This window comes from Hemicordylus capensis, chromosome 2, assembly GCF_027244095.1.
Source record: "Hemicordylus capensis ecotype Gifberg chromosome 2, rHemCap1.1.pri, whole genome shotgun sequence".
NCBI lineage: Eukaryota > Metazoa > Chordata > Lepidosauria > Squamata > Cordylidae > Hemicordylus > Hemicordylus capensis.
In genome coordinates this window covers 327964429-327978290 of record NC_069658.1, presented here as the reverse complement: position 1 = coordinate 327978290, position 13862 = coordinate 327964429, and the positions used below count along the sequence as shown (strand labels likewise).

Here is a 13862-nt window from a genome sequence, read left to right as displayed (position 1 = left end):
AGGACATAGGATACTCTTGTCTCCTTGACAATCTTAGTGTTGTATCTTGGACAGGTGATGACAAAACTCTTTTGCAGCAGAAAAAGAGGGTACACCAGTGAGGATCATGTGCTGTTGACTATTTTGTAACATGTATAATGTTGCATAGACTCATATGTATTTCAGTGAACAGACAAATCTGGGACTTAGGTCCACTGTTCTGCTACTGCCAGCCATCTACTCCAAGATAGTGATGATGCTGGAATTAATCACCGTGTAGAATACCGTGCTATGTCTATATTACCTAAATGCATCTGTTAAGGTCACGGCCTCAACAGATGTAATTTCCTGGCATATTAGAGCATGAGTGAATGTGGAAATCCATTATCATAACAAATCAAAAGGTGTTTGTCTATTGAATATACAAGTATAAATCTACATATAAGCTACTACAAATCAGTAGGGATGTGTAGAACATTTCAAGCTCAAAACATTCTGACTCAAAATAGGCCGTTTCAAAATGAAGTGCCTGTTTCGAGCTTGGAACTGAACAGCCCCATTTTGAACACCATTTTGGAGGCCTATTTTTTCCTTATTGACTGGTTTTGGCACTGGCTTTTGATTGGCTTGTGGTTAACTTGAGTTGTGTGATAACAAGTGAACCAAGAAGCAAAGCGATTGCAAGCTAATTGGAAGCCAGTGTCAAAACCAGGGAAAAACAGGCCTCCAAAATGGCTCTCAGAACACTCAAAATGTGTTAAGCTCATTCCATTGGAACTGGCTCGACCAGTTGTCCCGACGGAGCATTACAGACATTTGCATTCTGTTCCAAGCTCAGAACGGAACAGACATCCCGCTCTGCACATATCCCTACAATCAGGGATTCTAATAGCCTATTTTGGAGGATTATTGGTCTTTTTCTTATACAATTGGGAGTCAGAAACATGTGCTGGTTTATGCCATCTCTCAAACAAGTCACCTCTCAGTAGATCCGCTCACCCTAGTTCTAAGCAATGTGCCTTTTGGCAGCATAAAGCAATGCTGTTTTGTTAATTTTTGATTTTTCAAAATTTTAGAGTTCTTGGTGTCAGAGGGCTTTCTTAAGGATAAGTTTCCTTGATGCAGTAAAGGTTGTAAATAATAATTTTAAATGGGTGAACAAGTTAAAACCTAAATAGCTGCAAATATAAATACTATACAGTACATTAAAGAAGAAATCCTAAGTAACTTTTGTGTGTTTGTTTAATGAAACTTCAAACATGGAACTGGAAGAAAAACAACCTTTTAACTTCTTTTTGCTCTCTGGCAGAAAAGAAAGTCTGGTGACATCATAAAACCAATTAATTTATTGTAGCATAAGCTTTTGTGGTCCTGAGCCCGCTTGGTCAGATTTAAGGGTGTGCATGGAACCATTCTGGGCAGTTCAGTTAGAATTTGAACTGAATATGAATCAAACTGCCGGCCTGCGAACTGGTTTGTTAGAACCAGCCAGCAGTTCGGTTCATGTACTTGAACCAATTCAGCCCAGTTCAACACGGTTTGGGATGCTTGTGAAGGGGAACTGGGTAAGGATTCCCCTTTACAAGCAAAGGGGGATTGAGTGGGCGGGTGAGAGGCCATCTTACCCATGGCGGTGGTGGCAGCAATTGCTCGGTGGTGGCATCTAGACCCAACCGGCACTCCCCCACATCAGCACAAGCCCGCAGGGGCCCGGTACTGGACTCTGCATGTGTGGAAGCTACTAGGCCCCCACCTGCACACGCTGATGATGGGGTGGAGGGCCAGCAGGGCCTAGATGAACCAGAGCCACCACAGGTAAGGTGCCCTCTTGCCTGCCTCCTTAACAGATTCATGATTAGTTAATCATGAATGAATGGTCTATTTCAGTTTATGACCAGTGATCATCATACACTACATCAATACTTATATTACATAAATTACAATGCAGACATTACGAGAAAAGAAAAACACCTGTATTTTTGTTCAGGAATCTCATTTCTGTTTACATCAGATATTGATCTTTGCATTGGGGTCAAACAAAATTGTCATTGTGATGCAAGTGTTGGCACTTTACCCTGATGTTTGGTTTTTTCTGTAGATTCTCAATGCCTTTCAAGCATGTGGTGGTACATCAGTGAAGAACCTGCGCCTAAAAGATTACACTTCAGGTGAGAACCTTTTTAGTGTGTTTCGTGTTGGGGCGGGTGAGTGTACATCTTAAAAATGTGACAGAACTGACCCATTTTGCCTCATGCTTATACTTTTTTTGTGGACATCATAATTATTATGGATTTAAATGCCTTTTGGGTCATCTAGTCTATCCCCTTGCCTTCTCCAGGATTGATGACTTCAGGCACAGGCTTGGCAAGTCAGCTGTAAACCACCTGTGCTAGCTCTGCACTAGCCATGAGCCTAGACACCTATGAGACAGAAAAACAAGAAGGCTGCTCTAAAGAAGCCTTCCAGAACTGACAGTGGTTTATTTCCAATGGCTGTTCTTTATTTATTCCTCCCATTGGGCAAGGCTTTGTTTCAGGCCTCATATGGTTGCCTTACAACAATCTTTTCTCATGAGATCTCATAGCTCACTAAATAAGCTTCTCTGTTCAGTGACGTTAAATGCTGATGGTTCTAAATCTAAAAAGTCAATCTTTGTATGCTGTGATATTCAGTCTTGTATATTGGGTGACTTTTCTCATTTCAGCAGCTTGAAATGGTTGTTTACAGCTTCCTGGCTTCATTTCCCATGTTCCTGACTGGTATCCAAAATGAATTGGTGTAAGGGAATAGTTTGCAGTTATTTGGTGGTGGGTGGGGTGGGGTGGGGGAGGAGATAAACATGGGCAAAAGTAAATATGGTGGTAGGGAATGAGGAAAACTGGTTTGTTTTAGAAGGGGAATATGTTGGAGAAAAATGAAGAGGTGCTCTGGAAGTTTTCCCTTTTCTGCTCCAATCAGGAGCTTTGTCACTGAAATCTCTACAAGTATTTGAGGTGTTTAACATTTTGATTCATGAACACTAGATCATTAGTAGACACACACATACACACACATACACACACATACCCAATTAAAAATGTGTAGAAAATCTGGAAGGTCATATTATGTTTCTGGACTGTAGATGCAAAATTAACTTGGGTAGGCTTGCTTAAACTGTGTCACTAATTCTCTAGCTACTATTTTCCAGAATGGCAGATGTGAATGTGAATATGTGATAATTCATGAACAAGTACAAGTACAAAGTTTGGGTGGTGGTTCTTTCTCCTCCGCCCCCCGCATGCTGCCCATGCCAATATTTCTGTGTGTGTGTGTGTGTGTGTGTGTGTAAGTAAACCCCAAAGCAAGCTTTGGGCCACTCCAAATCATGATCAGAGCAGTTTAGATGCGTCTCACCCATTTTGCTCCTCAAAACAACCCTATGAAGTAGACTAGGCTAAGAGATGGTGACTTGTCTAAAATCACTCAGTGAGCTTCATAACAGAATGGGGTGTTGATCCCAGGTCTTCCTGCTTCTATTCCACCATTTTATCCATTACACTAGGTGAAAATTGTGAATAGCAATATGTCTTCTGCCCATCTTAACTCAGAAAACGTTTTGCCACCCAAACAATATTTCTACTTTAACTTGTTCATGAGTTTATTTACATGTCTGCCATCTTGAAAGATAATGGCTACAGGAGTAATGTCATGGTTTAACTTTGTCTATCCAAGTTAATTTTGTACCTACATGGTCCAGAAACACAAAAATATGAAGATTATCTGCACATAATTGGTATTAAAGCAGTTTGAAGGCAAACAAAATCTACAGGCTGCTTTATGAACTAGATGTTTTTGAAGAGCACTATGGGGGGTGCTGATGGGGCATTTTCTGAGAAGGAAACTGGGGGGGGGATTAGGTATGTACATGTTCCTCTTTTGAATTGCAGCCATCGTTTCCAATTACTTCTCTTGTAAGTCATGAGTCTGTTCTACTGGAAGCAAACGTTTGTATGTTAGGGAAACTTAGTCATTCTCTCTACAGTGTTTATACATCTTGATGAAAAAGGGCCACCTTTCATGATATCTCCTAACTGGAGGCAGGTTTGGGAGGGAGATTGTATGGTCAGTGCCTCTCTACTTGGTGATATATTATTGTGTCCAATGTGATGGTTTTAGTCAGTTTTATAGATGACATGGCAGGCAGCATATACAGATGTATGTACTGTAGTTTATTTTCATAGTGTCATTCGATTTATTTTGTGAAATGGCGGGTGGGAGGAGCTTGAGCTGAAAAATTCTTGAAAATAGAGCCCAGTGTTTGGTGTGTTGCTGAAGAGTGTGCTTCAAAACATGGATGGTATTGGATAGGGACTTAATGGTGAATAGAGTTGTGCTACAGTGATGTAATGTGCTACAGAAACAAAAAGTAATATGAGGCTTGGTGACTAATCTTGGCAGTGTTCTGTTAATTCCTGACGTATGTAACAGATGTGTTGGAGTTTGCAGAAAATGCATAGTTCAAAAGAGTGATCACTAAATCAGTATAAAAATAGAATTCAGGGGAGAGACATGTAAGTATTTTATGAGGAAATGTAAATGTATGTTATTTATATATATACATTTATAGAAATAATATATTCCTACTAACCTGGTGTGTACCCATCTGTGTTTAATGGCCGGGATCCAAAGAGCCTTGTGCATAAATATGATGGAGTGGGAGAGAAGAATTTTCCTTACTACTTTCAGTCCTTCACTCTGCATTGAATGCTGCTCTAGAGGCAGTCTCCCAACTTAGTCACAGCATTTTCTGGAGCAGGAGGGATTTGGGTAGGAATGGGGCGAGAGCTGCAGTCCACACAAGGAAGGCCAGCATGACCTTTATGGATCCCAGCCAATATTATGGCATGCAGCATATAGGGAGAGCTGGTTTGTGCACCTGGCAGGGTTTGAATTCTCTTAAACATTGTCTCTTCTGACAATGATCCTTTTTGCCACCTGAAAAGTCACCCTAAAACTGAGGGTGAGGACTGGAACCAAATGCAAGCCTTTATGACAAAAGCTTTGGTTTCAGGTCAGTTTTGGAGCTGAAACCAACCTGTGACAGCATATTCACATACAGCAGAAAGGCAAGTTCTGTTGGTAGTAGAATATAGAGAATGTTCTAGACTCTTCAGACATCTAGGTTTTGAGAGTAGAAAGTTATATTTCAGTATGTATTTATAATTGGTCTAAATGTGTTGAAAATATCTATGAGGTGCAGAAAGAACCCAACTATTTGAATCACCATAGTCTTATTTTGATCAAATGTGTACTGGAACTGTGAACAGTTGAAAGCACATTGATACATGTGTACAATAACTAAGAGTTTGTACCAATAGATAGGGAACTTTTTAAAGGGATACATAGATTACATAGGAAGCTGCCTTATACCAAATCAGATCACCTAGCTCAAGTATTGTCTACAGTGACTGGTAGTGGCTCTCTAGAGCTTCAGATGGATATTTTCCAGTCCTAGCTGGACATTGAACCTGGGACTTCCTGTATGCAAAGTGGTTGCTTTCCCACTCAACTGTGACCCTTCGCCAATAAGGGAGAAGAGCCCTGAAGAAGGGGAATGGTTGGAACCGTGACTTTGTGCTGGCTTGTTCTATGAGACCCTCTGGGTAATCAAGAAGAGACCTTCAGAGTTGGGAGACTCTTGTGTATGGGGGAGACATTAAATAAGAAGAAAAGCCAAGCACTCAGAAATTCTAAGCAGAAGAACTGGAGGAAGCAGGTGAACAGGGAAGGAAGTGGGGATGGTGGTGAGTCATCTTTAGGATCTCTTCACACATGATAATCCTACAAATGTGAAACTTGCTGTGTGTACATGTACTGCAACAATTCTATGGGCGTGTAATTCGTTGGGTATTCATGTCCTGGGTTGCGATAAATAATCCTCGCTTCTTAGCAGGGTGGATTTGATTTAAATCAAACTGATTTAATTCACGATTTAAATCACGATTTAAATCACTAGTCAGTAAGGCTTGATTTAAATCATAGTTTTCTACATAAAGACTAATTCTTGCTGGTATAACTTTAATATTCAAGTAGATGAAGATTTTTAGAATAACAACTTTTCATATTAGTTTTTTTTATCCCCAGTTTAATAGGTTAATCATTCATATTTGGACAACTTTTCTGTTGTACTTAGGAAGGAGAAAAATAATCATTACCTTAATAATAACAATTTAAATAGATTTATTCAACTGAAACAATAACATTACAGCATATGTTATTTGCTTAAACAAACATCCATGTTTGTTAACTAATTTGGCTAAACAAAATATATATATTTTAAGTAACTTAGACTGTCAGCCCAGCCTACACATGAAAAACTTAAATACTGTCCTCTGTAGCTCACTCGTCATCTTCATCTTCTTCTTTGTTCATAATCTGGAAAAGAAAAACAAGCTTTCCTGCTTTATCGGGTCCCAAACGATTTCTCAATTTAGAATGAATGAGTCCAAAGGAAGAGAATATTCTTTCAACGCCTGCAGAAGAAGCTACTGCTGTTAAAAGTGAAATCATTACTTGAACAGTCTCTAAATCCAAGTGCTTAAGTGACTTCCACCAGTTCACTGGTGTGACTTTCTTTAAAATATCTTCAGCAAACATATATTTCTTGAATGGTTCCCCCTTAGCTTTGAAGTTTATTATAGTTGGCATTACAGATGGATGATTGCTGGATACCCATGTCATAGCTAACTCCTCTTCCTCAGCACTTAAGTTTTGACCCAGGTACTGGATATTGACAATATTTGCCAAAAAATGAGCTGGAGACAGTACTTGTCCCATTTGTTTTTTTAATGCTTGTAATTTAATTCTGTCCATGTGTAGTTCTGTTTTTAAGTGTTCACTCAGTTCCTTCCAAATTTCAACAGCATCAGCAATAAAACAGCTATTTTTCTGTATTTTGTTTAAAGATTCAGAGATGGGTTTCAGGATGCTCAGCATATGTTCAACATTTCTCTTAAGCCCAATGTTGAGGATTTTGGCCGTGACAGTGCCATCTATTTTATCTCGATTTTGTTCACAAACTGTCATCAGAATAGGCCAGTTCTTGATATACTGCTCAAAACAGTCCATCACAGAGTTCCATCTAACATCTTGTGGGAGCGTTAGCTTGGTTCCACCCATCCTTTTCAGAGCTGCTGCAGCAAAGTGATTGTTACAGAAGTATTTAGCAATTTCAACAACATTAGTCTTTATTTCTGGAACACTTAAGTCTTTGGCTAAGAGGTGCAGCAAAAGAGCACTGCAACCATATGTTATTAGCTTTGTATTCCCTTCCTGCTCTTCTAAATTTCTTCTTATCTTGGATACATTTGCAGCATTGTCTGTGACCAAACTGCGTACTAGACATTTGAATTTTTGTTCACATGTTATTATAGCTTTTACTGCCACTTCTTGTAAGTATTCTGCTGTGTGTGCATTTCCTGACGTATCAATTGTTTGTGCAAGGAAGACTTTCCCTTCTTCTGTTGTTATACAAGCACATACAATAGGATCATTGTGGACATTACTCCACCCATCAATACTTAGGTTAACAATTCTACCCTCCAGAGCTGTTGCACATTGCTCCATTTCTCTGTCATACACTTTATCCAGCAGTTTCCCTGCAACATCTGCTCTGCTGGGTGGACTGTATCCTGGTCTCAGTGACTGAACCATATTAACGAAATGTGGGTTCTCAGTCAGACGGAAAGAAGAGTTCGTTGCATAAACAAACTGGGCAATTTTTCCATCAATTAACTCTTTTTCTAATCTGCTAGTTTTTATCACAAACTTATCTATGGTGGTTCCAGGAGGGAAGGATTTTTTCTTTCTTTTAGGTGATAGTGATATGTGGCTGTGGGTGTCTGATGATGATGCTAATGAAGCACTATCCTGGATGGATAACTCTGAAACTGTAGAACAGGAGGATGGTGATCTTGAAGGTGGATAGCAATAGCAATAGCACTTACATTTATATACCGCTTTATAGCCAGAGCTCTCTAAGCGGTTTACAATGATTTAGCATATTGCCCCCAACATTCTGGGTACTCAGGATAGTTTCCAGAATCCATGAATTCCCCTAAACAAAAAAGTCAATGCTGTTATTTTGTTTATACAATTTCTGCTTATTGTACACAGCACTGCCCCAAAAGGAATATTTGCTTTTCTTCATAACTGTACCAAATGACAGTAACATGCAGTAATAATAAGAAATATAATTTTGCTCAAACATGACAGTTCAAGGCAGTCTTTAGAAATATTATGTGATTCAATAAAAATGTTTACCAACCTGAAGATCCTGCCTGTTCAAATGTGTTTCTTTGGTCATCTTCATCACAGCACTTCTCATGATGTTGCCTCATTCTGGCCACCAGGCCTTGCATTTCTTTGTTGCAGTGTTTGCATTTTGCACGCATGCCTGCCTTACCGATAGGTAAAGGAACTTCATTAAAATATTGCCAAACTGGGTCTCTTTTACGGCCTGCTGCCATTATAGTTTTTTTCCTCCAAGGAAAGAATGTGATAAACCTCAGGTCATACACACAAAAAGATCCAAAGAGTTGTCTGTCTGTGGCTATGCAGTATTGTGCTCAGAAAGTTTCACTTTCATTTTGTACTGCTTGTCTGCTTTCCCCTCCCTCCTCACACTTAGTTTCACTTTCTTCTTGTGCAGATCTTTTCCACTCCAAACAATCAGAAAAATATTGTTTCTGTTCTATTTCACTGAACTTCATGAAACTTAGCACTGAAGGGGTTGATTCTGTATTCATAGGTTTGTAGAACAATAGGATTAAGGTCTTTTTCTCAACTCTGTTCATGTCATAACACTCTTGCTGTGAAGAAGAGGCATGTGATCTCTGCTGAGTCAAATTCAGTTTTGAGAACTGCAAAAGTAAACCAAGCATCTGTGATAATATCTTGTAGGCAGAGAAACTGCCCAATAATCTTACAAAAACCTCTGGAAGAGCATGACATTGTGAATGGATTAATGGAATTTATTTACCAAAAAAATTAAACATATACAGCCTTATTCTACATAATTAAAAAACTAATCTTTATTTCATGATGGAATAACCTTTGGATGGTAATATATTTTCCTCAAAAAGCATTTTATTTAAAAAAATCGGATTTAAATTAAAAAAAATCTGATTTTTTTGATTTTTTTTAAAAAAATCATTTATTTTTATCCACCCTGCTTCTTAGTATATGTACATTCAATGAACAGCATAACTATATGACTATCATATGAAGCAATCTACTTGATGGGTTCAAATGTTTTCCTACACAGAAGTACTCTTCATGTAGGAAACCCATGATGTAGTAGCAGTTCTTATTCATTTCAAAAGCATTGCTGGCTATCCTGCTGTATCCAGCCTGAAAAATATTCCCCAGGATCCCTTGTACTGTTGCAACACTGACATGTGCCACGTGATTTCCACACCTAATAAATCCAGTCAGTTGAAGCAGTTGCTTGGATAACTTGTGCAGTGGGGCTGGCCCAGGCTAGGGACAAGTTGCTGCTCTCTAAAGTAAAAGATGTGGTTAGTCCCAGGACTAACCTAACTTATAAGGCAGAGGTACCTATTGTGTGGGGTTGGCACTCAGGAGGTTATTTTGTAGGGGTGTGCAATTCGGATTTTCGGTGTTTCGATTCGGATCCGAACTGAAACACCCCCGTTCTGTTTTGTATCCGAATATTGCCCATCCGAATCACCCCTGATTCAATTCGGATCCGAATTAATCCGAATCCAAATCGATTCAGATTAAAAAATGGGTCCTGGGGCCAAAAGAGTGAGGTGGGGTGGTAGTGCCCAATGGGTGGAGGCTACCACCCAAATTTCAGGGGGATTGGGCAGAGGGCTGATTTTTGGTGAATTTTTGAAGTTTTAGTGTCTTTGGGGCAGATTGGGGGCAGAAAGTGGGATCTGGTGCAGAAGAGTGGGGTGGGGTAGAGGCTTAGAGTGGATTCATTAGAGTGGATTCATGGTGTCTCATTGACAATCTCATTTGCTATCATAGAATCTACACTCAGAATACCTCAGAAACAACAGAACCCTGTACCCCATGGGTTAGAAACCCATAGGGGTGGTTGGCACCCTATGTACAGTACACCACCACTTGCTCTGGGCCACCCCAGCACCCACCAAGTGCACTTATGGGGCTGCTGAAAACTCCATTATACCTTATGAGGAAAAACCTTAAAGACACGTAAACTTCAACAATTCATCAAAAATCAGCCCTCTGCCCAAATCCTTTGAAAAAATTCAGGTAGCTTCCTTGCCCCTACCCGGCACTACCACCAACCCCACACCTCTCTAGGCCACCCCTTTCCCCCTGACGTGAAGCGATACACCCTCCATTATACCTAATGGGGAAAAACCTTAAAAACGCGTAAACTTCAGAAATTCACCAAAAATCAGCCCTCTGCCCAATCACTCTGCAATTTGGGTGGTAGCCTCCACCCATTAGGCACTACCACCCCACCCCACTATTTTTCCCCTGGGACCCGAAATTTGAGCAGACGTCACATCAGACCTTTTTGCATTGAAGTCAATGGGAGGCAAAAAGGCGGGAAATTCAAATAGACGTCATTGCTCAAAATGGAGGTGGGGAAAGAAGGCCACAAAATGGAGATCTGAAACATCCGAATATTTCTGATCCGAAACAGGGGTGATTCGTTTCGGATCTGAAATTTTTCGGGGGTTCTCCGGGGGTGATTCAGTTTAGATCCGAATCACCCGAAATTGGCTGTTTCGGGTACAGATCATTCTGTACCCAAAATGTTTCGCACATCCCTATTATTTTGATCTGCTAGTTCTGGATGGATCACACTTCCCCAGAAGGAATAGATACACAGTCTGGGGGTGCTTCTGGAACACACCTCTCCTAGGTGTCTCAGATTGAGGCAGTGGCATTCATTTCTTGAGATAGATGACCTCAGAACAGTAGTATACCTGCTAGTCATCTCCAGACATAACTACTGCAATGTGCTGTATGTGGGGCTACCTTTGTATGTAGTCCGGAAACTTCAGTTGGTCCAGAATGCGGCAGCCAGGTTAGTCTCTAGGTCATTTCAGAGAGACCATATCATGCCTATTTTAAAAGATCTAAACTGCTTGCTGATATGTTTCAGGGCAAAATACAAGGTCTTGGTTATCCTCTCTAATAAAACGCTTGGTGTCCGTCCGTGGACGGGCACCAAGCATGTGTTCATGCCTCCCTGCCCTGTTCTGCGCCTGCGCGAAGCGCAGGCCCAGAACAGGGCAAGGGAGACACGACCGCCAGCACCCAGCGGACATCTTGGACGCCCAAAAAACGGCCGCCCAGAAGAATCCGGGTGAGCGGTGGAGGGGAGCACCAAGCCTGGTGTTCTGTGGAGGGGAGCTCTGCCGCCGCCTCGGCCACTAACAGCACGGCCAAAACAACGCCAAATGGCCAGAGACGGCCGCCCCATAAACGCCTGGAGCAATGGCGGCGGGGCATAAACAATAAGTAGGACGGGAAAGCCGGGCAACACCAAGACGGCCAGAGGCAGGCGCCCCAAATACGCCAGGAGCAATGGCGACGGGGAAAAACCAAAAATAAGGACGGGGAAGCTGAACAAAACAAAAAAGAGGAGGGGGAAGGCGGCCAATTAACAGAAGGAGAGCAGGGAAGTCGGGCGAGAGGGCGGCGAAGCCCCCAATGAGACCTGCCGCGCTAAACAAAACAAGATGCACCAGAGGAATAGTCCTCGCACACCCGTCCTCCAAGGTGCCGAAAATCAACTCCCCCGCTTCCCCCCCCCACAGGTTAAGGATGAAAAACCCCTTGCAAACTGCATCGCCCCCGCCTATCGCCCTCCCGCCCAACCAGCTGCCGAAACCCAACTTACCCACTGCACCGAGCAAACAAACAGACAATCTCCAAGAAGAAGGGAAGAGCTTACAGAAAGAGCTCCTCCCTGTGGTAAGCCTCTGCCCAGACTGCCGGTATGGACACGAAGGACGCCTATTGCGTCATTCACGTCCATTGCAACAGACTGGGCAGCAGCAACTCATAGAGAGGAACTCTTTTCACAAGCTCCTCACTTCCTCTTCACGAACAGCTCCGGGAACCAAAAAATAAATAAATAAAGTTACATCAAGCACTACACCACAACCCCAATAAACCAAATCAAAACAAATAGTGACACAAAGCGCAATACCCTACACACATACAACACAATGCAAAAGATATACACTAAATAGAGCAGCGGCCACTGGCGGTCCCCACATCCCCCCCCCCATAAAAACAAACCAATCAAAGCCAGTCCCCCACCCACAGCCAGGGAGGGGGGGAACCCGTTATTTACACGCGCACCCACAGACTGTCAGAGTAACGGTCGCCAACAGATCACTCCTACAGTGCTATAAGCACACAGCAGACGAGCAACATAGCGGAGAGAAGAGAAAGAGCTGCAAACTCTTGCAAATAGCCCTACTCCACCAAAATACCTCAAAGCTGCCAAGACTGAGAAAAAGGCAGTCTTGACACACTCAGGTGAGGCGAGAGATAGCATATACAGACCACCCCCAACATCCTGACTGACTCTCCCTACCGGGAAGCCACTAACAAAGTAAACAATTATATATATAAAAAACAAAAAACAAACAAACCCCAAAACCAAACAGAAAGAAATTGACACTGCTGTGCTGAGTACACCAAGAAAAAACTCTGAAGGGAAAACCACCCTAAAAAAAAAAAACCAGCCTAAAGCAGCAGCCAAGGAAGTAGCAGATTAAAAAAATAAAAAAAAATCTTGCAGAAGCATTACAGAACCCAGAAAGAAAATTTACACATAAGCCAAATATAAAATACACAAAATCCAGCAAAAAAGAACAAATATGGCCAACAAAAACCAGAAACAGGACAAACATGTCAAACCACAAGAACCAAAACAAACCAGAGCCAACCAAACAATAGAGGAAGAAATAATAGCGCAGCAGATGCAGCATAGAAAAAATAAGGCCACAAGAGAAAAACAAAAACGCGCAACAAGATCAAATGAGGAGATTCAAAAAAGAAAGGACAGAGCCAAGGCAAGACGCAGAGAAAGAAGAGAAGAGCAGAGTCCAGAGGAACAAGAACTAAAGCAAAAGCAATACGCAGAAGCAGAAAGAGCAAGAAAAAGGCAAAAGACTGCTGCAGAGCAACAATTAGAACGTCAAAAAACAAACCTGAAAAAAGGGGAACAGGACAGTGCACGCCAACACACAACAACATCTCCAAATGACATAACAATAAAAACTAAAAACAACATTGCCACACACACATGTCCAAATTTAGAGCATAACACAAACACTGACATAACACAGAGAGAGGACCAAGAACCCAAACCCAAAAGACGGAAACATGAAATCATAGACACACAACAAAGAGAGAGGGAGACAGCAGAACACCAAGAACAGCTGAAAAATAAAAAAAACTCAGGAGAGAAACAAAGAAGAGCACATAAAACCATGGAGGAGAAAAAAAAAGAACATCAAAGAAATGTTCAAAGACGAAGAGAAAAGAGAGCAAGCCAGACTCCAGAGGAGCAACAATTACAATGCAAACAAGACGCAGACAGAAAAAAAAAAACAGAGGAAAGAAATAAAAATCCCAAGCCAACATAAACAACAACAACAACAACTGATATGTGCAGCAATAAACACAACAAAACCAATAAACAACACAGCAAACATCCAGGAAGACAACATCCAACCACACACATGTGGACATTTAGACCAGAGATGTGAATTCTGCAATGCAAAACATTTCAAAGGAGAAAGACCCACAGACCGGAAATTCACACAGTGCTGCTCAAAGGGAAAAGTGACCCTTGCCCCTATTAAAACCGACCCGCT

The 13862-nt window shown here is 41.4% G+C and overlaps 1 protein-coding gene across 4 annotated transcripts in view; it reads left to right on the top strand.

Moving 5' to 3' along the window:
* RBM6 (RNA binding motif protein 6) overlaps window positions 1-13862 on the top strand; it is a 142032-nt gene that overhangs the window by 33401 nt on the left and 94769 nt on the right. For 3 of the 4 annotated variants that reach the window (XM_053293810.1, XM_053293808.1, XM_053293809.1), the window contains exon 5: window positions 2078-2147. The exons of the other annotated variant lie outside the window; for it this stretch is intronic. In XM_053293810.1, the coding sequence (XP_053149785.1) occupies window positions 2078-2147 (70 nt within the window). The remainder of the gene's footprint in view (window positions 1-2077; window positions 2148-13862) is intronic. 4 annotated transcript variants of the gene reach the window in all.